Source organism: Cyprinodon variegatus, unplaced genomic scaffold (assembly GCF_000732505.1).
Source record: "Cyprinodon variegatus isolate N-32 unplaced genomic scaffold, C_variegatus-1.0 Scaffold109, whole genome shotgun sequence".
NCBI lineage: Eukaryota > Metazoa > Chordata > Actinopteri > Cyprinodontiformes > Cyprinodontidae > Cyprinodon > Cyprinodon variegatus.
In genome coordinates, this window is record NW_015150562.1 from 587,945 (window position 1) to 614,169 (window position 26,225).

The 26,225-nt window shown below is 35.7% G+C and overlaps 1 protein-coding gene across 2 annotated transcripts in view; it reads left to right on the top strand.

The window, feature by feature from the left end:
- Positions 1-26,225, top strand: part of LOC107084757 (alpha-2,8-sialyltransferase 8F-like) — a 41,833-nt gene that overhangs the window by 10,140 nt on the left and 5,468 nt on the right. Inside the window, exons 1-6 of one of the 2 annotated variants that reach the window (XM_015374755.1) lie at positions 16,172-16,333; positions 19,246-19,299; positions 19,443-19,517; positions 23,298-23,360; positions 23,518-23,592; positions 24,926-25,070. In XM_015374755.1, coding sequence (XP_015230241.1) covers positions 16,233-16,333; positions 19,246-19,299; positions 19,443-19,517; positions 23,298-23,360; positions 23,518-23,592; positions 24,926-25,070 — 513 coding nt within the window. In that variant the 5' untranslated portion in view covers positions 16,172-16,232. Of the gene's footprint in view, positions 1-16,171; positions 16,334-19,245; positions 19,300-19,442; positions 19,518-23,297; positions 23,361-23,517; positions 23,593-24,925; positions 25,071-26,225 lie in introns of those variants that run through there. The other variant, XM_015374756.1, reaches the window with a different exon arrangement.

Below are 26,225 nucleotides of genomic sequence, written 5' to 3' on the forward strand. Positions count from 1 at the left end.
TTCAATCTTTCTCATTATTCCTAGTACTGTAACTGCATTACAAGAACTTGTTAAACCTGTTTCACTTGATCAACACTGAAACAAAATTAAGATTATATCTTTAAGAAAAGTTTTTCAACAGTTTTTTCACTTGAACATTATCTTCTATCAGTTGGTATTTCTCCATCCACGAGGAAACCCGGTCCACAAGGCAGGCATGGAGCACCTATCAGCGGATAAAAGTCAGGTTACAAGCTAATAATGTCTCTTATATAATGAAAATGTGTAGAATGGCTTGAATATGATGAACATTTGATACAGGAAAAAAAACGTACTGCTTGTATGGAAGAATCCATAGTTGCTTCTTTTAATGGTTTAGATGAGTTAAAGTAAAAAATAAAATTAAACATGTCAGAAAAAGGTTCTTTTCATACTTGAATTAGACTAACAGTTAGATTTTTGCTAAATTACATTTTTTTCTGTTGTATTAAAATATAATCAATAGCTATTTCTTTCCAAAGTACTGCTGAGACAACTAATTTAAGATGCATTGAAGTGCCTTCTATTGTTTTATCTTTTAGAAATAATTTATGTTCTACAGACGATAATAATATATATATATTTTTTGCAAATAATGAAATGATTTAATTTAGAAATTGGTATATGAATAACTAATTCCAAGTCTTCTAAGATTAAAGCAAAAAAATATCAACAGCCAACCTAGAGATGCTTCTAGGCAATAAGCCCTCTTGAAAGCTATGATTCAGGGATTTATAAAAGCAGTACCCTTCACAGTAATTGGCACCACTTGAGGCGATATCTTTAAACATCTTAAATTAATAAATAAGAACATTTCTGAGTAAAAAAATGAATGAAAAACCCCTTGATGAACAAGAAAAAAGGAAAGAAAAAGAAAAGGGAAAAAAAGTTTTTGTTCATACCCGATACTTCCCCATTAAATTTAATTTAGTTGCTTACATTTCTTACAACTTTTCAACCAGATTTAACATTTTATTTAAATATATAAGACAAAAGGCTACATATGTAGGCGTGGGATGTTAGATGAAGATCACGGCATTGTTCTAGAAACAAGGTTTAGTGAGAAATCCCTATTTACTCAATAAACAGGAAATAGAATTAGAAAATATATAAGAACAAGCTTCCTCTTTTGTATGGTACAGGCTGTCCCACAGGTTGACATATGGCTGTTTTACCAGAGTTAGTTTCCTACTTTCAGATGTCCAACATGCAAAGAGCGAAAGCAACAACACATGTTGTCATGCCCTTAAGCTGTGCAGGTTTACGGTTGACAAACTTCATATGATACTAAGGTAGGGCTGGTATCTACATCCTCATAGCAGTGGTTTATTAAACTGAAATAACAGGAACATGAGATTCCCTGAGGCAGAAGGAATATTTCTTTGCCCCAAGAAAAGTAACAAGAATTCAACTTCCTTTTTCCTCTTGTAATTTTCCACTTTCCATGCCTATCCTGTTTTCTCTAAATTTCAGAAAAACTGGTTTACATTTAACTGTCTATTCGTTAATCAGTACTCTTTTCTTTGAAGATGTCCTCTAAAGATCCCCTAATAGAATCCTCTCATAGTTCATCTGGCTGCTTTTTATATTTTGCTAAGGTTTCTACAAATACTTAAGCATTAATCACATGTTTGTCTCCAGTGATCCACCATGTTCTCTGTCTGTGACTATAAATTAAGAAAAAAACTATTATCAGCCAATACTGCGCTGTTCTCAGCCTTTCTTGGTAAACTCAACCATGAACAGTAAGATATCCCTCATATTGAATATTATTATAAAACAATGTCTTTATTAGCCACTACCTCTCCTCCTCCATGCTTGGACTCCCCCACCCCAAACTGGAAAGAATAATTCCTTCATTGACTTCACGATTAAAATTTTAAACCATTTATTTCTGTCGGTAACTGTTGCCTGCATGAGGATCTCACAATTAGAAACAAGACAGCATGAATTATGTAAGTTTTTAACATCGTTTTTATATAAAAAATGTACAACATTGAAAACATTACTCAGCTGCAGGAGTGCTAGCAGGATTCTTCACATTTTAGAAATTCATGTGGGAAAGATGGAGATTGTAGTTAAATCAGATATTTGCGATGTTAATCAATTCCCGTTAATGAATTTTTCAATTTATTAATTGTCAAGTAATTCTCCTTAGACTGACATTTTATGCAACACTAACTTATTTGAGTATAAGCATTTCAGTATTTATTTTTTTTATGGGTTTGTGCATTTTGCTTAGCTTTGTAAATGGGCAAACCAAGTTTTGGATGACACCTCCCAGCTCCTGAAGATCATTTTTTGAGTACTGCCATTGTTGAATCCTGACTATATTTACAACCAAGCAGGTCCAGGCATGTTTAACGAGAGAGCAAATATATTTCTTCACAGTTAGCTGAATATATCTAAGAAAATGCTGTTTGGCCACCAGCCACTGTGGATTTTACAATCAACCTGCAAAAGTGACTGTTTAATAATTCATTCAAATGAGTCATTATAAATCTTCTTTAGTTTTAATTAGATCTTCCATTTACTTAATTAATTTGAGTTTTTAATGGTTCAAAGTAATGTAAAGTATTTATTTAGTCTTAGATTATATAGTCTGCCAATGGAGCTGTCTGTTTTAGTAGAATATTTATTAGCCACATTTTGTACTACTGTTAGGCTGCTTGGTGGCGCAGTTCATAGCACTGTTCCCTTATAGCAAGAAGGTTCTCAATTCAATTCCCATCCCAGGATCTTTCTGCATGGAGTTTGCATGCTCTCTCTGTGCATGTGTGGATTCTCTCCAACTTCCTCCCACAGTCCTAAACATGACTGTTAGGTTAATTAACCTCTCTAAATTGTCCCTAGGTGTGAGCAGGTGATGCATGGTTGTATGTCTATCTGTTGAGTTGACTGATGACCTTATACCTTTCGCTCATAGACTGCCAGAGATAGGCATCGTGAGCCTGATGGAATAACTGGGAGAGGATGCATGGATGTACTACTGTCATTTACACAAATATAATCTATTTAAATTCACCTTTATGTCTGTTTTCTACATTAAAAAAACCTGCATAAACCAATACTTTCTACCTGTCCTAACTTTTCCCACATTAATTCTTTTCATACACACGTGCATTTAGAAAACACATACACATGAATGTGCTTGTGCATGCACTTTAACACACTTACACACAACTTTATTATTTTTCTTTCCAATGGACACGTTTTTGGCTATTGCCATGTTAGCTGTTGATGTTTGCTTACTGAGTTGGTATGACTAGCCTACCTGATTGTGTTAATGCCGGCAAATACCACAATGGAGCTTGAAGTCTGTCCTTAAATTTGTTTTGGGCATCCTGGACATGGTGAGGACTGTTCTGCCCTCTCCCCAGTCCATTGTCTCCAGCTGATCTGGTAACTACACCCGCTGTATCAGACAATTTTCGTGGGCATGTTTTTATACACAATCTAGTGCTGAAACCAAGATGATAGGTATGCAAAGTTAAATTGCTGGTTTAGTCCACCGACGTCTGCATCAGGTGCATATACAACAGCGGCGGCTGGCCAATAGAGGGCGCTAGGGCGCTGTCCCATCCATACAATGACCTTGATTAAGACATTAAAGAACTCAACTTAAATTCTAATTCTAAAATTTGAATATTTCGAAATAATTTGATATACATTTTTATATGCGCAAGATAAACATTCTATCTTCAATGACGAGTAAAGCTGTTTGTATTTTTTGCGTCGGATACTTGACATACTTCTGCCCTAGGCGCAAAATGTTTGCTCATTGACTCTTGTTACAAGTTATACATGCGCAGTAGCTTTGCTGCAATAAAGAGGTATAGATGAGCTGAGGGCGCACCAACGCTATTCCGCTGAGGTGACAGGAACTGTCTTCACAGTTGTTGTACGGGTGATTGACAGGCCGAGTCGCGGGAGGGAAGCAAACTTACCAAGAGAAGCTGAAGGTGACATTGTTTGGTCCTCATCGGCTGAAAATCTAAATTGGCTTGGCTAACTGCATGGAGCAAGGCTAACGCTTTATTTTGCTGCCTTGACTGCCTGCCTCTTTTTCAAACGTTAGGATCTGACCCTGCATTGACGGTAAAACTGATTTAAAGCACTTGTTAGAAAAGGCAATGAAGAATGCACAATCTGGGATTCACATGGAAAATAGTATTATAACATTTACTTTTTCTAGGTGTTTGTTAATTTGCATAGTTGCTCTTAAATAATCACATTCTCTGAAAATAAACAGGTTTTATATATATATAAAAATATATATATATATAAAGCTGACTAATACTGTAGCTTCTCCATTATTAAACTGATACATTATCTTTTTAGGTTTGTGACACAATATTGGACCATGCAAAACACATGGCTTTGTGAAGACCATGCCTTCACAAAGTCTCAGAAGGCCACAATTTCTGTTCAAAAAGAAAAAATGTACATTAAGTTATTTTTTGTTTTTATAAAGGTTTTTCATAATGTTTTTAGTTGTTGGCATTCAAATAAATATACTGGTGTGATAACTTAGTATACATTTGTTTTTGTTTTTAGTATACGTCCATTTTGAATTTATAGCCCCCCTGGAGAAAACTCCACAAGCCACCACTGATACACATGACAGATGTGTTTAAGGTCTAGAGATTCCTGAGAAAATTAAGCTTTCAGTACTTGGCCATTAAATAAGCCTCACTACTGGAAAGCTGTTTGATGTAGAAAACAATAACGTTATGACCATGCTACTGGAAAATGTTGTTGAGCAGATTGTAATGGTACCACTTGTAATGGCGTTATTGTGTGATTGATAAACAACACAACAATTTATCAGTATTGTGACTTGTCTTACTGGCTACCCACCAACATGGCAGGTAGATTGACAATTTCACCAGCCAATCACAAAAGTTGCCCGCTTTTGGCAGGTAAACCAGTGTACAGAAACTGAGTCAGAACCATGGAGCCAGATACAAATTGGAGATGCTTCTGATCTCGAATTGTTCTTCACTTTGGTAATGCAAGCAATGTTAACAATGGTTCTGTCCCTTCCCTTTTATGACAACTTCTTTCAAATAATTTTTTTTGTGGTAATAATTAGTTCTAATTGTCTTCAGATGAATGTTCTGGTTTGCTGGATGCAATATCTGCCATTTTGCTCTCATGGTACACTGGCACACTTGTAAAAGCCCCTAGAAAGTTAGAAAGTACTAGGTCTGTAGTAGAGCCACAGTAAGCACTGGGAAAGTGAATTTACCTGGGTACATGTGTATGGAGACATCACCAGGGCTTTTAAAATTCCCAGGTTTTCTTAGTCTTCTGCTTATACAAGCAGAAGACTAAGCAATCAAGATGTAAAAGTTTCTTACATTTACATGACCCGAGAGAAGATTAGCAAACAAAGGGTGCTAAGAAAAGCATACTGTCTTGTTATTGCAGAGCATGACATTTCCAAGAAAGATGGGTCAAAGGTAAGAGAAGATCAGAAAACAAAGGGTGCTGAAAAAAGTCTACTGTCTTGTTAAAACTGAGAGTGACAAGTCCAAGAAAGATGAGGCAAAGGAGAGATAAAATCAGCCAAAAAAATGGTGCTCAGAAAAGCCTATTGTGCTTGTTATTGCAGAGTGTAACAGTTCCAGAAAGATAAAGGACAGATAAAAAAAAAATTCCACAGCACCTAATACTGGTCGCTAATCTGGTCACTGGTTATAGAGACTACAGTATGCCTTACTTTGGATCTAAGCTTTCTTTAAAGATGCAATCTTTACTCTTCTACCAAGATCTAGATACAGGTATTCACAAACTGTAGCCCCCCAAATGCAGTCTGACGAACTAATGGCGAAGAGAAAGAACTGCTGGTACCCTTATACTTCTAATTCTTTGACAAAAGGATTCCAGCTGTGGAATTTGTCTATAAGTTTGTCAAGGTAAGGGGTTAATACTGCTTTCTTATATTAAGAATATTCACCACTCTCCCCTTTATAGTCCTAGGATCTGTTTCCCAAAGCAGGTTTAACAATATCAAATCTTCCACTCTGAATTGATCTAGCCCAGAGTTCATGGATTAGCGGACCAGGGTCCAAATCCGGACCCAGCTACTGGCTAATCTGGACCCAACCTGATTTAAAACATTTATAAATTACCGCATGGTGTCTGACGACAGTGTCTAAATGTCACTTGCACCGCTTCTCTTATTTGTATGGTAAAGTCATAAAGTTGTGATACAAATTAGCCAATGAGTGTCAGTCTGGGTTGCTGCTGCTACCTACTTTTAGACAAGCAGGCAAACCTGTGGCAAGCTGGGCAATGGGAAAGAAGGAGAAGACAATGACAAAAAGAGCAGAAAAAGTGTGGACTGCCGGAACAAGCACAGTGAACTAGTAAAAAAAAAGTGAAATGGCGTGCTCAAAGACAAACCTGCACATTTTGAGTATGTTTGGCTCAACCTGCTGCTGTGAAGCAGGATTCTGCAAGATTGAACATAATCAAACATAAAAATCAATCCAGGCTCAAAATGAACACCTTGATATGTGCTTGAGAATGGCTTTGTTGCCAATCAAACCCAGATTTTAATCCTTGTGTCATGATGGGTTTTAGGTTCCCAACCCACATGCAGAACACACACGGAGTCAGGAGGAAAGTTTGACTGTTTATTGAGGAAACACGAAGTTATGACAGGTGTTGGAAACAAGTTCGGGGCTGGTAACACCGGTTCACTATCCAGAGTTTCAGGCTGAGCGTCAGGGGGAGAGTACCGGTTGGGTCCAGAGACTGAGGATCGGCAGAGGGCTTAGCAGCGGCAGGAACTGGCTTCAGAGTTGTGAGGTTCAGACCTTGAGGGGATCTCCAAGCTCTCTCCAGAGAACTGGCTGGGAGACGCAGGTTGAGGTCTTCAGGTTTGGCTACTCAGAGCAGGAAGGCTGGTTTCCAAACATGAGCTCCACTAGAGCTCCAGGTTTCGGTCAGGATCTTCCTAGAAGAGCAAGAGGACAAAACTGATCAGGATCTGGTTTAAGGTTTCAGAAGAGTCAGAAAGTTTGGCAGGTTGGTTGGCTACCATGACCAATTAAACACTCTGGCACTGAAGGGAAGCTCAGCCGCTGCTTATAAAGCTGGTCTCCTGATGACTGATGGATATCAGGTGTGGTCCTCAGCTTAGCTCCAGGAGACCAAGGGGCACACTCTGCTGGAGGAAGGTGGACAGACCTCCAGATCCCAACACCTTGCAGGGCAGCCTAAAGCCCACTTTTCTCATTAAGCCATAAAAAAGAAAAAGAAAAAAAAACGCCAGTTCAGGTGTTTTGTAAAAAAAAAAGTGAGTCAGGAAATTGTCTATATACCAAACGAAAGATTGTTTTTCTCTACTTCAAAAACAATATATATTTCAAAATGGATTTTATTTCAGTGTTAAATGCTGTTTTAAGTAATGGATTATAATTAAAAATGTCTCCGGACCTTTTCTGGTTGTTGATTTTCTTTATTCGGACCGCACTGATTTTTAATTGGTTACCCCTGATCTATCCTAAGGTTGGAAACAGTGTCACAACAACTGATGTCAGTCAGTTTAATTAACTCTGAGTAGGTCCAGAGTGGAACATGTGCGTAACAAGTATGAAAAGTCATTATCAGTGGAGCCCCAATTTAACAGTAACCATGACAACAAGCAACACGAAGTGCCAATTTCACCCCACTGGACCTAGAGATTTTAGTGCAGAAATAGAAAAAAATAAATGGAGAATGTGTTTAAAAGACACATTAACAGCACTACAGCTGCAAATGAGAGAAAAATGGCAAGGGACAAGGTTGCTGCTCAAGTTAATGCACAAGTTTATATGAAGTTAAAAGTACTTTTCTCTGTGTTGTACCTTTTGTAGATTGCTTAAAAACTAGGTAACAAGTTATATTTATTCAGTTACCCTGTAAATTGTATAACTTGAACAATATTAAAGCAGTTGTTATGACCATGGGCAGTAAGTCTTTTTCTGCATCTGCTTCTTTCTCGAAACCCAGTCAGCCTCGGCAGATGGCTGCTCACACCGTGTCTGGTTCTGTTGGAGGTTTCTACCTGTTTCTTCCTCTCCATTGTCGCTTAAAGCATGCTTTGTGTGAGGATCTGCTTTAAGTCAATGTGTCAATCAAAATTAGCTAGTTTTGTCATGGTTCAGAACAGAGGGACCCAGTGTTCAGGGCAAGCCAGTCAGGGGGATAAGTGTTTTTTTTTTAAAAGCATTTATTTAAAACCGGATCTGCAGATGTGAAGTTGCAGCGGCTAGAGCATCAGAGCCAGGAAACTTCTGGGAGAGGAAGCACAGGTTAGTGACCATGTAAATCTAACAAAGATTATGAACATGAGTCACTAACCTGGTTTACAAGTTCAGTCCATGCCCAGAGAATGAGATAGGATTCCAGCCGGTGGCTGCCAACAAGATGTGGTGGGGGCGACCAGAGTGTCCCAGATTCTGCAGCTCCAGAGAACAAGCAGGAGCCCGAAGCCAAGTCAGGTAAATAGATCAGAACAGGAACAGGCAGGCTCAGGGGTGCAGGAGTCCGAAGACCGTTCAGGCAATACGTTCAGACGGGAGAAGGCCGGCTCAGTGGTTGAGAGGCAGAACAGGTCAGGATCAGGAAATCAGAAACGCCAAGGAACTCTAAAAACACTTTCAACAGTGGCTTGAGAGAACAAGAGTAATCTGGCCTTGAAGACTGGATGCAAACAGCTTAAAAAGAGGCAGCAGCAGATGGATCAGATGAGAGGTAATGAGAAACCATTGCAGAATTGGAAAGGTGAATGAAATGAATAATTAAGCCAGTCACCAGTGCCAAGATCATGACAGGTTTTCCTTACTAAGAAAACTCTGAAGCAGTCTGACTGTATGATCTGGTTCAATTATCTCTGTAAAGTGGCTTGAGATGGTATGCATTGTGAATTGGCGCTATATAAATAAAGTGAATTGTGTCAATTTCTTTTAAAGTTACTTTCTAACTTTTATTTTCTTGAGTAGTAATATGATGAAGTAGTGCTCCTCTTACTTAAGTACAATTTTTGGGTACTCTACCCACCTCTTGTCAGAACTGTGATAATAAAGGTTCTAAAGTACTTCTTTGCCAGCAGAAACTAAATTTCAAAAAAACAAAATTATACTGGTAAGAATTGCGTTTTATTTACCTAGAAGCTGTGATGACATCAGAGGTGTTCTGATGGTGTTTGATGCCTTGTTTTTAGGTGTACTTTTGGTTGGTCTTTTTTATCCATATTTTTAAAAAACGTAGCCCGTGTTCTGTAGCTGCTTCTTTTCCTATTTTTATCACAGTCATAAACAATCTCATTAAAAGCCCGAAAAGCAAAATGAAGTGGATTCCTCCTATTCATGCAAGAATTGCAGGAAAAAGCTAACAGTTTTAACTCTAGAGCTGTTCCAGTTAAATTATCATTTTTGCCTTAATAAATCAAATCCAAAACTACAGGAATCACAGCCTTTTTGTGTATCTGCAGGGGCCATAGGGAGAAAATAGATAATTTACTGATGGGCAAGCCTGCAATAAAAAGGATAAAATTACTTTAAATAGGTAGTTTGGAAAAATGTGTTATGTATTTGTCTTTTTTGTATTATTAGCAAGGTTGAAGTCTGTTACACAATTAAATAAACAGTTACACTTCTATATATTACACTTCAAACTTCAGGTTTTTTGGATTGGCACATACAGTGTTCTTCAATATAATTAATTACACGGTAAATTCCCTCTTCCAAAAATAACCGAATGGGGCAAGCCCTATAGAACATAAAACACAACCAGGAAAATGCTAAAAAAAAAAAAAAATACATGACCATAAAATTAAAAACCACGCCCTAATAACCCTGGATTTTGAAATATATTTAACTGCTAACTGCCGAAAGGCCATTGTTGCACCCCCCCTACCAGACTCACTTCAAGGAAACCCTACAACACAGTTGAGGGAGAGGGAAACATCATTTAAGCAAAGCTACACAGTGCAGTAGTAGAAACAAGTCATTTCTAGTAGGGAGATGGCTTTGTTGAAACAAGAGCCTAAATTGAATTAGAATAGAAATCCCTTGAATTATTACTTCCTTAAAGTATACCAATATGTGCTGCCACGAATCCTTCTTTGTAGTGCATCACAAAGGCTACGAACATAAGAACAGGTACCTTCATTGCGCTTAAAATCTTAAGGGTATGATAAGCATGTCATAAAGCTGTCATCATAAGTTATTCGAAGGTAGGCAGAGGTGAGTCTTTGTAGATACGCTATCACTGTAGTCTCAGGTCAATATAGTGAGATTTATTCTGGTCATTTGCAAGGCTGTCCTCCCTTAAGTATTCCAGTGGTTGACTGCTCTGTTAAAGTCTTAAAAGGCAATCCAATTTTATTTGTATAGCACAATTCAAGGACAATTCAAAGTGCTTTACATAAATTAAACAATAAAATATAAAAGCAGCAGAAGCTGGAGCAGAAAAGCAAATAAAGACGAAAACATAATAAAAACCGGTAGTGAAAAAACAAAACAGTTGGACCACACAATTAAACTAGTAATACATCAGTTAACAGTTTAACTTCAAAGGCATCTCTAAACAAATTGGTGTTTAACTTTGACTTAAAAGAACTCAAGCTTTCAGCATTTTTACTGTCTTGTGGGAATTTCTTCCACATAAGTGGAGCATAGGAGCAAAATTCTGCTTCCCCATGTTTGGTTCTAGTTCTGGGTGTAAAGATCAGGTTAGAACTGGAAGACCTTAGTAGTCTTGGAGGTTGATACACTGACAACAAATCTGTTATGGGTGTGCTAACTCTGGATCTCTCCTCCTTTGGTCGGAAGATTATTACCTCAGTTTTGTTTATATTCAGTCAGAGAAAATTATCCACATATTGATCTGTTCTAAACATCTAGCCAACGCTCATGGGTTCATTGTGATGTAAAGCTGTTTGTTGTCTGCATAGTTATAGTAACTGATCTTGTTGTCTGCTATAACCTGAGCTAAGGGGAGCATGTAGATGTTGAATAATAAGAGCCCCAGAAGGGAGCCTAGAGGAACCCCGCACAGGATTTTTCTGGTGTCTGGCTTAAAGTTCCCTACTGACACATAAAAGCCCCTGTCCCTCAGGTAGAATTTAAACCAGTCCAGTGCAGTACCAGAGAGGCAGGCCCACTTTTCCAGGCACTCTAATAAAATCAAATGATCAACAGTATCAAACACTTCACCAAGCTCCTTTAATACCTTTAACAGAGTTTATTCTAACTGGAGATAGTATTGGTACTGGAGCTGATGTTAATTTACAGACTGCTCTTTTAATACTTTGTATTTTCTCAGTGGAGAAATTTGCAAAGTCTTTGCAGGTCTTTTTAAGATTGGAGTTCACTTCCCATGGGGATTGGAGGATTTGTTAACCTGTCCACCGAGACTAAAAAAAGCATGGGCATTGTAAATGTTATTGTTGATAATCACAGGGAAGATATATTCTTTGTATCTTTTAGTTGTAAATTATTTTGTAAAGTTTCTCTTTATAGATTTCAAAGTGAACTTAGAATAAATTTTTTTGTTACCATTATTCCGTTTTTCTGCAGTCTGTCTTTTCTTTTCCCACTGCCGTAGCATTTCTTCATAGAGATTTCATCTTCTCAGAGACAACTTTCCCTTTAACTGGAATAGTGGAATCAATGATGCAACTTTAAAACGGAAATTATCAACCTCCTAATCTACTGAGTTACAGGGTAAAGTGTAGGCAGAAGAATAAGCCTGGGTAAAGTTTTCAATTGTACTGTCCATGATAACAACACTTTTATCCAGTCTTGTCCCATCAAAAAAACTCACATTCATGACTTGTTATGTTTTCCTCATGAAAGATCCATGTTCAGCTCGTAAGTTCTCATCATCGTCATGAAAAAGTTAATGATATAATTTTGTCATCGTCATTGTTTATGAAAACAACACTAAATCTCAGCGATGTTCTAGAGATAAAGTCACCTGAAAGTTATTTTTATTTCCCATTGAAGAGAAAAATACATTAGAAGAACTTGGGAATAGCTTTGCTGGTAAAAGGTAAAAACAAATATTTAGTATGCTTCAGCCACTTGTCTGTTTTTGTTTTTATTAAGTCTTGTTTTTCATATTTAGAGAAATGGAAGAGACTCCTCGATAAAACATACAGGCCAGTATAGATTTTAAAAAATGTTTTATTTTAAAAAAATGAACTAACTTTTAATAAATTCCTTCTAAATTATAAAGTGTTTGTGACTTTTGGTGGGGAAACTGGTTTAGACTAGAGACAGGATATTTTCTATATAATATCTGTACCAATTGCTCTCTGTTATCTAAAAATTGTGCACAGCAGAAAATTTTCTTAATTATGGCTGTCATGCACACATTAAGCTAAATCGCAGACGGTCATGCCTTCAGGTCCTATACAGGTTTCTGTGTGACTTACCTCATTTGATGTTATTTTTGTACTTGTATGTACACCCTAATAGTTGAAGCTCATCACGCCTATACAGACAGAACTAAGAGGATATCTTGAGGCAGATACCAGATTATTCTTTCCTGATGAGTGGTAATAAAAATTCTGTTTCCTTCTTCCTCCTTTATTGTTACATTTTTTATCCTTACCCTAACTGCCCTAATTTCATAAAAACCTGTTTACAGTTAACAGTCTTTTCATGGACCAGTACTCTGCTTCTTAGTTGATAGAGCTCATTGGAGGAGTCCCATTAATATATCCTCTAAGAAGCTTCTCACAGTTTCTCTAACTAGATTTTGCTATGAACTATACTTTACCATATACTTATAATTAATATGATAAGAACAATACAATGAAATATGACATGTGGTTATCATTCTCTGTCCTTTGGTCCGATGCCTGGGATTGTCGAAGGGATGGGATTGTGTTGAGTAAGATAACCTTCAGAACTTGGTTCCACCAGCAGAAGACAGAGTAACTAAAGAAGTGGAGTGTACAAAGATGTTTCTATACATAAAATTGTCACACAAATAAGTAAGCAAAAAAAAAAATAGACCACAAAATATCAGCTGTTTAGTCAGCTAATGTATTAATAAGGAACACGTTAATTTTGTGGTAAATAGCACTGTAACTAATCCATTGGTAAAATTCAGTAAGGTGTTACCGGTAATCATTACTGCGCTATAAACAGATTCATTATTCATTACTTAATGTGTAAAAATAAGGAATAGATAGTGAAAGCATACAGTCCTACTAATTTTTTTTCTTTCTGATGTAGTGAAACCCGTTTAATTTTACTGCAACGTAAACTTCAACTTCATACCTATTTTATAGCCAATTGTAGGCCATCAGCGAAAAAAATAAAAAGTTCTGAAACAATTGTAATTTTATTATAAACAAAAAAACATCTACAAAATGTTATTACTACTCACTTGTCAAACCACAGACACCTAAAAAGTCCAGGTTAGTTTTCAGTGTTTTCCAATTTGTAGTCCTTTAAATTAATTATTTAATTTATAATTAATACCAAACACCAAATATTCCATGATTGGTCCTGTATTTGTGTACAAAGGTCTAATAACAAGAATGTTATCAAAATTCTTCAACAGTTTAGATTACAAAAATTAATAGCATAGTTACCTTTGCTAGTACCTAGTTACTTTTATTCAGCATTGATTGAGTTATAAACTCAGTAACTTTTTGGAGAGGCAATTAGTAACTATTAATAGTTACTTTTTTAAGGTAACATCAGCAACACTGGTAGACAACTTACCAGGAATTAGCCTGTTTTTAAATCTGTTTTAGATTATGCAGAGCAGCAGAAACCTGTGCTGTCAGGCAACTCTTTTGATTATGCTTTGATGAAGAAATGCCATGATGTTGATCAGTCAATTAGTCATTACCCTTTCATGAATTTTTCACAAAGAGTAGTTCCAAGATGTTTTAAAACAAGAAAATACAGATTAAACATTATATGGTGAGTTAGTTCATCAAGATAAAGACTTTTCAATATCTTTCACTTATAGCAAAGACGGCTGGCTAAGCTTACTGTGGGTACTAGGCCCAACTTAAATCCCCCAAAACTGCAGCCGTAACTTAACCAATTTTTTTTTTTTGCATGGTCAATCAGACTCCTATTAAAATGCCACCATCAGTAACAAACGCCCTATCATCTGTAGTATCAATAAATCTATGATCAACCTCATTGTGCGGCTTGGCCTTTATCAAACATCAAGCCAGGATCCACTGATCATGTTTGGCCAAACTCAGTTTTATCGCTTATCCTGGATTGCATAATTCCCTATGAATTGCCTGTGTCATATTTATAGTTCTAACTGGTGTTCAACGTTGCTGCTGCAATTTAGGTCATTAACAAGTTGGGATTTTTCCAAATCTGAAAAATCTGGGGGCTGAAGAGACATTACAGGAGAAAAAAAGAAAGACTTTCTCTTGTACTACAGATAATTTCTTTTGTGTAGCAGTGGCAAGTGTTATCACTTTGTTTATCCTATAATTTACCAGTAGGTAAATCGAAAATAAATCATAAATATATTTTTTAGGGAGAGAGGCAAACCAGGGTACAGTTTACTAAACAAAATGAATAAAAATGTTTCATTTAGTTTGTTTTGTAAAAGTCATTTACAAGTTACAAGCTATATATGAGCTTTTAAGAACTTAGCATACAGTAAGTCCTTCTCTTATAAGCTAAGAGTGGTTTAAGAGTAGCAACTGTACTCTTTTATAAAGGATTATGTAAGTAGATTTTAAAATTTGCACAAGGAGAAATATTTCCTTACGTACATAAAACCAAGGACAGCTTTTTTAACAGATGAACAAAGCTTCTACTTTGTCTGGCTGATTTTCTGCAAGTTTCATACCAGTTAGAGATGCAGATTCCTTACTGGTAGATTTTTACTTGCAACATAAGGGATGAGAGGCATTTGTGACAGCATGCGGGACGGTTGATGGAGAATGATCTCATGCAATGCTTAAAACTGAATTTTCCCATTCAACTTGAATTACCTGTTTGTTTAAGGCCTAAAGTCTTAAGGCAGACTTTCAGATGTTCTTTGTTAGACGTTTTACATTTTTATGTTCACAATAGCTTAAACTGTGCTTAAGTAAATACATTTTTTTTTATATGACTCAACTTGCAGCTTCATAAATCCAGCACTAATCTACAGAGTGTAGGACAGTATAAAGGAGGCATATCATGCTTTTAAATCCTTTCTTTTCAAAGATAAACCATTCACTTGTGGTAAATGTAGAACTGTAATCCTTTTGCTGAATTTCTGCTCCTACGGTGCACTTTTTATTCCTGCTGTAAAGTGTGTTGAGAAGCAAGGTGCTACAAGTTGATGTTTTCTTATGGAGCATAAATTCAATGTTTCTGCATTCCTAAAGACTCCGAAAGCAAAACAGTATGTATTCAATGGCTATGTGCTTTCCCAAATTGGTGGTTGGGCAAAGTATGATAAATCTTTCAAACATGAGTCCTTCTGACACACCCTCCCAGTGCTTTTTAAAGTTCAAACAGAGAGCTATTTTAAATACCCTAATCTTTATACTCTGATTTAGAAATCACCTTATTTGCAGTTATCAGCATACATATTTGATTAAATTAACCTGATGTATTTAATTCCTCACTTCCCCTATGCTATTTCAAATTAAAGTATAACAGTGTTTTCCTTATAGTGAATAATCACCTACATCAATCTGCTGAAGTTACATTAAAACTTTTTAAGTCACTAAGAAGCTAAGTAAAATATATTTGAGAGATTAATAGCACTTTAATACAATATGGATCATACTCTTGACAAATACATATTTAAAACTCTTGGGATTCATCTGAGACCATTATTTCCATTTTAAATATATATTTTTTCTTATCTGTGCAATATTGTTAAAAAGAGTAGCAATTTTAATAAGGATTGCTTTTTTTGGCCAATGTAAAAAAATGTTATTGATATGACACCACTAAATATTCTTATAATCTATTAACAGAAAAAACATGTTAAAAATTTTAACATCACGTAAATAAAAAAAGCTAAAATAAAATCTTGTTTAAGTCAGCTTTTCAAGTTTTAAGCTGAGCAATTGACAAACCTGTGTGGACTGGAAAAAAAAAAGGTTGAGCTGTCTAAGAGGGAGGAGGTATTTTGACAGGGAGCCCAGAATGGGTGGCTGGCAGATACACCAGGGAAACAGAGAGAGAGAGGAGACAAGAGGGCGAGGTTAAGAGCAAGAAATGAGTATGAGGAGACGTATCCTGAAAGTAGCACTCTTTATTAATTTTTTCTTCTTGGTGATCCTCTTGTTTCTTCCCCCATGGCACACAATGGAGAAAACGTAAGTTAAATGGGATGCAAACACACATTGTTAAATGTCTGAGTTTCAGTTGGTTGTGCACATAGATGTAGAGTCCTAATGCTGCAGTTTGATTTGTGCAAAAAAGAAACTTGACAAAGATTTTTTTTTCTCTTTGGCAATACTTTCATATGTCCATTTAGTTTGTCAGGAATTATGCAAAATGATTCCTTAATTGACAAAAACCCTTCCTTAACATAAAAGCTTTAACACTGTTTGACTTACATACATTTTGTATTCACTAATACCTATAGAGTGCTGCAAAAATACTATTTGATCTATGTTTTAAGAAAAACAGTTTTACTTTTGTGTTTTAACTTAATTCCTGGGTTCTCTGGAGCCAATTTGATTAAAATGGAATACAGAAGCTCTTCAGAAATTTTGAACAGAATAAAAAATATGACCCAAACAGTCAAAATCACCTACAAAACATATTCATCTTATAATATGACTACGTATGTAGCAGGTCAAGGCAAAACTAGGAACAAATCATCCAGGCCATTTTGTGTTATTCACAGATCATAAAGGAGTAGAATCTAAGCTTTCTAATAACAAAATCATTAAAAAAAACTGAGGAAGATATGACCATTTAAAAGTGAGGAGGAAATCAAAGTTTGTTTTTTTTATCATTTGGGAAGCCACCCGGGTACTAGCAAAAATTGTTTATTTGAATAACTTTACATACCTGGCTACAAAACGTCCCGCCAGCTATACTTATGTTACATGTCTGCATTAGACAAACAAAGCTTTTAATTTGCCAAAAAATTGCCACACCAAATTTAACAGTAACACAAATACACACACAAACATGTATTTCTGTTTTTGTGGGGCCTATGCATTGACTTCCATTTATTACAAAGCTGTTTCTACAGCCTTATCATGACCCTTAATCTAAACCTAACCATTACGGGTTAAAGTCTAACTCCTACCTAAACTCAATTCACACCTTAGACCTAAACTTGACCCCTGACCCTAACCCAGCAATTCCCCTTTTCGGGTCCTACAAAACAGTTAGTCCCCATATCATGCTATTTTCGAAAGTATGGACCCCACAATGTTTCAAATACAAGAACACACACACTATGTCCCGCTAGCCACTTGATTTGTATGGCCTAATACAGACTCACACCCTAAGCTAAACCAATACCAAAACATAACAAACCCTAACCCTACCCAAAACTCAATTCATACCCTTAGTCATAAACCTGATACCCAATCCAAGAGGAGGAGCTTTTCTTATGGGACCAGTGGACTGATCCCAACATGCTCTTTTAAATCCCCAAAGAGTAGCTTATTCCTAAGAATTGGCCTTAAACTGTTCCTGCAAGGTAAAAAAAAAAAACAAATTAGCAAGAAGCAACAGCTGGACCAGCATAAAACCATAGAACAATCACTGAAAAATTAACAAAGATACGTACATTTATATGCTTATATAAAGGGGTTAGACTCCATTATATTAAGTTTACATGGAGAAAATCTCTTTCCCAGATGAAGTATGAGGCGCACCTTCTCACTAATAACCTAAACTTCTTTTCATGTAACAGTAAATAACAGGCAATAACCAACATACCTGCCGACATTATGGCAACATTATGGCTGTAAGTTGTTTGGATCCCACTACAAACCCCAGCTGAATCAGTAGCCACACCAACTTGTCAGTATGAGGCTCTGCCACTTCGACACAAATTTAAAAGACGACCTTTAAATCTGTAAACTGGCAAAAATGAAGTTTTGTGTTGTATGTCCTAGCTTAAAAAGATATTAAAACTTATTTTGACAAACTAGATGTTTAAAACATTTATGGATTCACCTTGATCTGTACTGCCGCCGGTGGAACAAAGAGCTGCAGCTGTACACAAGAACAATCTTCAACAAGGAAATATAGGGAAAGGTACAAAGTACTCGATCTTTAGTAGGACAAAAGCCTCAGGGAAGCAAAGTTAAATTAGTTAGGTAAATTTGTATGTAGATGCAAACTATTCCCTGAAAGGCCCCAGGCTTTTAATTGGCAATGGAAAAGTGGCTTTTAAAGCCTTAGGATTTAGGATTAGATCAATGGCATCCTGAGTAATTCATCAGCATGCCTTTTCATTACTTTGGAATATCCGCCACCTTGGGCTTGAGAGAAACTGCCCTACACCTCAAGTTCAACAGATGGTGAGAATAATAACATACTAGTGGTTCTCCCTTTACCACCAGTGCCGAGCAGCTGTTATTAAAACCCTAAGCTTATTATAAGTTTATTTTACATTTCATTGGTTAACAACCTGCTTCTGGTCAGAGTTTGTTTTCAACTATATGATTAATTTAAAATAACCAGTCAAGGCTAAATTACAGTTATTTTATTTTATTAAAGCAACTAGGTAAATATAAGATAGTTATAGCAAAAACAAACATTTTTAGTCAAAATTTTATTTATGAAAATTAGTCCACATAAGATCTGAATTATGGGAAGCATGTAGATATTGAATAAGGGGGCCCTAAGATTCACCCCTGGGGATTGCCACATAAGATTTCTCTGGTCAGTCATATAAATAATCTACTAACACATGAAAATCTCTGTCCTTCAACTGGGATTAAAACCAGCGCAGCCAAAAAGGTTGATCCAGTTTTGCTAAGAGCTTTAATAAGATTGAGTGATCATTGTCCAATATTTCCAGCACTGTGGTACTTCCACAGTCTGTATTTAAGTGGATGTCATTGAACACATTGACAATGGTGTCTCTGTACTGCTTTGAGCATGGAAGCCTAACTGCAGGACACTGAAGAGGCCAAAGTTTTAACTCTGTGTAAAAAAAAAAAATTCTTTTATAAAACATTTAAGCTTTATTTCAAATAGTCAATCTACAACGGCCGAATATGTTTGACTATGTATTTTCTTCTCATTTTCACAGTTCAGAGAAACCTCGCCACACCCTAAAGAAAAACAAAGATTGTAGCCACTGCAGGTAAGAGCAAAGCTGGGCTTTCTTTTTTTTTCTTCTTTTTTTTTTTTCATTGTATTGTATTTTTGTGTGATTTTCTTATTCCTATATCTGCAATACTTAATTCTAAAGCCTGTTCTGCATCTGGACGTGTTTATGTGTTTCAGGGAGATAAAAAGTCTCTCCATAGATGTTTGCTCTAAAGCTTCACAAACAGAGGAGGTCACTGATGTAACATCAGGGTAAGGATTTAACTTTCTTTTTACCAAACTAAATAAAGGATCACTATATTATTATTATTTAGGCATCCCCAAATTAATTTATTACAAAAAACAAATAAGATCATTAGAATCACTGATGATGTTTTCACAGTTGTGTCTGTCAAGTCTTGTAAAGTCTGCAACCAAAAAACCAGCCTAACGGCCTTGCAGCAACATTCCAGCTGGCTAGACCATAACACCTTTATTCATACATAAGACATTTTTTTCATATTTTTTTCCTTTGCTTAGATGCTTTGTTGATATATCTTACAGAGCCAAAGTCCCTGTCCAATGACTTTTGTGTGGAAGTTCAACTGTCACTTTACTTCCAAGTATATAATTAATGTTAATCTCTGGAAGATTTACACATGTGTTGTAGAAGAGCCCTTTTTTACTCTGTGGTATTTTGTCTGGATGTCCTCAAAAAAACTGCTAATTAATAAAGCCAAGAAAATCTACTATGAGTCTCTTATATTCCCTTGTTGTTGTTGGACAGCAAGCAAAGCATACGAATAATGATAAAGATTTTATTTTTTATCATTACAAAAAATCTCAAGTACTACAAAGAATGAATAAGTTGCAGGTAATAGAATCAAAACACTTTCTAAAGGCAAAAAAAAGCTAGTCGCTCCTATAAAGAAGCATTAAAATATTATATGTAAAATGGAGATATGTTATGAGGGGAAGAAATCGATTTTGATTGCTTAGAGGGGAGCAGAAATGTAAAAAAAAAAAAAAGCTGCAGTGACAGCCAATATTTTCATAGGAGGTAATGTTCCAGAAAGCACGGTGCTGTCTGGAAGGAAGTTATTGTCTTTCATTCATGCAGCCATCAGGAACAAACTTATCAAAAAGATGATGGGTTGATATGTACATCGTTCCGCATGTCTGGCAGTTTCTGCAGATTGTTGCTCAAGATCTAAGCAAGAACAGTAAAACTGGGAGGGCACAAAGGTATGAGCCAGTTTTTCAGCACTAGCAAGGTATAGCTTGGAGGAAGGTTTGGGCAATAAATCTGAGATAGTAAAAGGAAATCATGCTTAGTTCTAAAATTATGGCAAAATAAATAGATACAATGAAATAAATTAAATTGTGACTGAAAACAGCCCCTTAATACTCTGCTTTCAGTCAACTGGAAATTTTCACCTGTTCCCATTGTTTGAACTAAACCTAATTGTTATGATGGTTGACGGTTAAAAAAGATGGTATTGGTATTATTTTCTTAACTTTAACCATTCACTGAATGATGTAATCAATAAAGGCTCTTGGGATGCAACATCCAAGCTTTTCCTGATACTAATTTATGGGTATTATTTGACATCCTTATGATCATTGGAAAATGTATTTTACCTAATCAAGGTCCAACAAAATGTAATGAAGCAAGGCATTGCATACGTATTTCAGGATGATAGCTTAATGTTCTTCCTGTCCTTAAGCATTATTTTGCTTGTAGACGAATCTTGTTCTAAATCTTATGATGGAGGTTGCTGTAATGTGTGATATACTCCAATAAACACCCAGTATGTAGGGGGCGGGTGTCCGGATCCACATTTCTCCACTTTCTGTCTGATTCCAATACTTGAATTTGGATATCCGCAGATCCTAATACTTTTCCAAAACCAGAGCTGTGTTTGCTTTAATCTTAATATCATTACTGTTGATTTTCTCTACAATTAACTATGATATGTATTCATGGACACATGCATCCCAAATTTCAACTTCTGATTAGAATAATGTCTGAAAAGGAAGTCACACAACAGTAAATCATGAAAATATACTTTCAGGATGAAAACAAATATGCAATTGTGAGGGTAAAAATGATCTGTATTTATCAAATCCCATAAAGTGGTAAACGTTTCTGTTATCCTAACTTCAACTGAACGGTATGGGCCCTTTCTTACTGATAACTGTTCAAGAATTTTCTTCAACACTGGGACTGATAAATATATTAATTAATCCCAGATCAGTTAATCTCTAGAGTTATTATGTCTGAAGTACCATCAGTAAATTAGGCAACATTTTAGCAATTGTCCGATTTAATCAATTGTTCTTGAATAGAATACAAATATCCTTTATTGTCCTTTGTTAGATTTTTGATTCGTGAACAGTTCAAGATTTTGCAGCAGTTAGAAGTGCAAAGTTAAACTGGATGCATATATCATGTCAACAGCTATGAAGTGGTCTTTTATTGTTAAAGAGAGGCAATGTTCTTTGAGTCAAGACTGTCAAGAGATTAAAAGGATAAAAAGATTATTAACTTGAAAAGTTTGAACCAAAACCAATTTACTTTTAATTACATAGTCCTGTAGGTGTCAACAAGAAAGGAACTCCTGACAAGATTTAATTTCAATGATTTAATGACCTATTAAACATGACAATCAAACAAGCTCTTTGGCATGTGTACTGACATAGTTGTCAGCCCAGGTATTATGCATGTGATGACAACGATACGTAATGCATGACTGTGAAAGAAGAGAAGGTCTGTCATATAAACAGGGCCAACTGCCAGGAAATATGATTAAGATCTCCCTATGAAACTGCTGCAATATAGATACAATATTAAACTTTGACCTGAACAAACGTTCATTATGGTTAAAATTCATGAAAACACTCTTAATTCCTGACTATCGCTGTTTCTCACGCTATGGTTGAGGACTTCCAGGTCAAACTGCCCAATCTTTATTTCAGTCCTGACTGAAAGCAACTATTCTGTCACAACCATGGCCAATAAACTGAAGCTGATTGTGTTTTGATTCGCCTTCTAAATGTTCTCAAACAAAGCCTATGTATAGAAGGAGTTAGAAAAAATTGAGATGTTGGTGGTTTACGGTACAGTATGTATAGTAGAACATGTTCCTGTCCCTCCAAATTTTTGCATTGGTGAACCCTTAGAGGCAATACATTTAGTTATATACTCTAGCTTTCATATGTAAAAAAAAAAAAGTATGACTTGATCAGGAAAAAAGAACATTATTAGGAATAATCCAAACTAGTTTTTATAAGCAGCTCAAATTATACCAGTCTCAGAACCGATCTGCTAAACTATAGATTCTTTGTATTGGAAACAAGACAGTAAAACATCATTTTAGAGGATTAAAGTGACAGATTTTTTTACCCTGAGCTATCAACACCATTTGTAAATGGTAGACCAGGTTTCTAAATTGTTTTTATTACTTTTTTTAAATTATTTTAATTTAACGATGAAGTGAGTGACACTTTTCATTTCGCGATATTTTTCCTCTTTAGTTTGTATATTATATATCGAAATATTTTTTTTTTATTTATGATGAATTATGGATTTTTAAAGTCAATTTTTTGCAGAAGCACTTCCCTTGCCTATAACTTGTTGTCTAAATGTGCCACTATAGGTTCACCTTAGTGCAAGGCTTTTGGTGGAACATTTTGATAAGCTACAAATGAACAAAATGTATGCTTATGTCGTTCATTATTAGCTTATTTAAAACTGTTTTTGTAAAATAATTAATTCCTATGGGATTGTTTTTCAAACACATTTTTCATAGTTGGTGATACCTACAATAAAAACACATAATTCATCATGCAGACATATTAAAGGTTATACAACTAGTCCAAAAAATTACATAACAGTGTAAGGTGTCCCCTTAAAGATCATACCTCTGTTGAAGTCGCTTTACGATTTAAATACATATTCACATGTGAATACTGTATGTATGATGAAGCTTCAAAATGAGATATTTATGTTTAAGTTAACAGATCTGGTTACCTCTTCTTCTGTAATTCCAGTAAAGACCAACCTCAGAAAGTGGCTGACAAGAAAGAAGCTTCTAAGCCATGTAAAGACTGCAGGTGAGAACCAATCTTTGCAAGCAAGGAAGGAAGGAAGGAAGGAAGGAATCTTGAGAACCACTGCTTTAGTCTTAACTTAGCCTGTGCAATAACAGAATCATCACACTTCACAGTTTTCTAACCTTGTTGTGTTTCTGCGTATGTAAATTTGCTGCAGGAAGCAAATCAAGGACATTTTAGAGCCTTACTCTCAAGCCTGGGCGAGGAAGGAGGAAAAGCATGAGGAAATAAGGTAAGAATATAACTATCAGAATCTTTTGTAGCCTAATATCAGTTTTATTCCCATGTGGCTTCCAGCACACTAAAGAGCATGAAACATTTTTTAAAACTGCTTAAGAGGTCACCAATGCTGTGCCCGTGGCCACCAAGGGGTCCTCAAGGAGCACATGGGGTGCGATCAGTGTCTTCTAAAAACAGAATAATTCACCAGTAGGCTAAGTTTCCAATTCTGTTTAATTCTGTTCAACCATACATGGAGCATTTTATTAAATTAATCATATAGAACATTTAAGCATTTATAGAGACTTCAAAATAAATATATTTTAAAAAATTAAAAAGAAAAAGAGAAAAAAAGCTTATTATGTATGAAGTTTAGTTGAATGCTGTCAGTATTGGTAGACCTCTTATGATTAAGTATACATGAAGTAGCTCTTAAAGTCTTAAAAAGATTGGTGACCTCTGTCTGAAACTGTTACCAGAAAAGGATTGTGAAGGGTCAACATGGAAATGATTTCTTGCATTTAAAAATCACACATTGGAGCAAGTGGTGGACGTTGTTAGATATCAGGAATACATAAAGGAAATGGAAGCACAGGGACACGCCACAAAAAAAGAACTTGATATTAATAGAAATATTTGATGTTCATTTATTTAGGATGCTGTTTCTCTTTGGACCAAGTACAATATAAAAAAAATAAAATTTATATTTTATGTTTAACTCTGACACTTAAAAACACTTCCCTTCCTAGGAATTTATATATTGCCGCAAACTCTAATGAATACTGTAACAAACAAAAGAGGCTGTCAAAAGTTTATGTGTTCAATTACTTAACTATTCGTTAGCAGAAGAACCAGTTTTTCAGACTCAGTCATTACTGGTTAATATTTTGTTCCTTCCTCATAGAACAGCATTTTCCAATAAGCCCGAAACATTTAAGGAAGATATATAACGTACGTCGCAGAGTGGTGCAGTTTGTAGCATTGTTGCCTTGCAGCAACAAAGTTCTGGATTCAATTCCCAGCCTAGAGTTTGCATGTTCTCCCTGTTCATTTTTAGGTTTTTCTCTGGGTTTTCCAGCTTTCTCCCATTGTCCAAAAACATGACTGTTAGGGTAAATGGTGTGAGTGTGTGTTCATGGTTGTATGTGTCTGCCCTGGAAACCTGTCCAGGATTTACCCTCCCTTTCACCCATATACTGCTCCAGATAGGAACATGCTTCATTCTGACCTTCGCTTTGATTTAATAGTTAATATCTTGTTATGCTGTTACACATCTTACAGTTGCTTTCTGTTTCTAACTAATCAGCACTTAAAAATAAAATTCTTTCTTTTTTTTTACTTTTTAGGACTTTGCTTAAACTCAAGGTCAGTGGTTATAAAAGTGCCATTATTACTCAGGAAAACACTCCGGTGGGATCCAAGCTTGTTATGGATGGACAGAAAAAGAGGAGTATTGAAGTGAACACTGAGCATTTTGAAACATTTTTAAAGGTAGGTTGTTTTCTGTTACACACAAAGTATTTATGATGACATTACTGAGCGTTAGCGATGACAACTTTTGGTGATATTGTTATTTTAGATTTGAAATGAATAGTTCCCAATTAGCCAAGTCAAATCAAAACACAATTTATTCTCTATCTTAGCAACTCTCTCAAAGAGCAAAAATACTTCACAAAAAATACATATTCTTATTTAGTTGATTACTTTTTGGTTTCTATAAGTTTTCAGAAAAAATTCTTAATTTTTAAAAAAAAACCTCTTAGCTAGAAGTATCTAAGGAAAATGCATTGGTTCGGTGAGATGCAGAGATTGAAATCGGTTTATCCTTTTTAAAAATAGCTAAATCTTATCTGCTTTTGCCAAAAAAGGCTTGTTTGACGAGCCTAAAGAGGAGGAAGCAGCTTTTTGTGACTGAAACCACAGTCAGGTTAGAGTAGAGATCGCTAAATGACCAGTATATCTTGTTTCTCCAGACTTCAAAAACAAACCATTGGCTGGATTTCAGACACGTACCTCTGCAACGATAAATGAATTTCCCTGGTAGTGTCACTATTTAAAAAAAATATTCAGGTTCTCTAACAGTTCAAGATTAAATGCCAAGAAAAATGTTTGCATGTTTTACATCTTATAATTCACAGTGGATTTTAGTGGATTTCACTCCCTGCATACTAGTGCTCACTCTATCAAAACAGTGACATGAAAGGTTATGTTGATAAAAAAGTATTTAAGATAAGATTAACTTTATTGTCCCAAATGAAATTTGATTTGGGTACAGACTCTGGCTGCTACATTGTTCAAACTATGTCACACTGCATTCACACATAAAAACACTGCTAAAAAAAAATTCCACTATAAGACTATAAATAAATACATAAGGAAGCATGTTACATTCACAATAAAAACTTTGAAACAAATTTTTTTTTAATAAAAACTAGTGTTGCACCGATACCGATACCAGTATCGGACGGGGCCCCGATACTGCCCTAAAATGGTGGTATCGGTATCGGTGAGTACCAACAAATAGGGCACCGATACCATTTTGAGAGCCATAAGTTTATTCAACTATTGTCACCCACTCCTGTTAGGCAATAAAAAGTTCTACTGGATTCACTTTGTATTAGATTTTTTCCTGCTTCACAAGGCAGC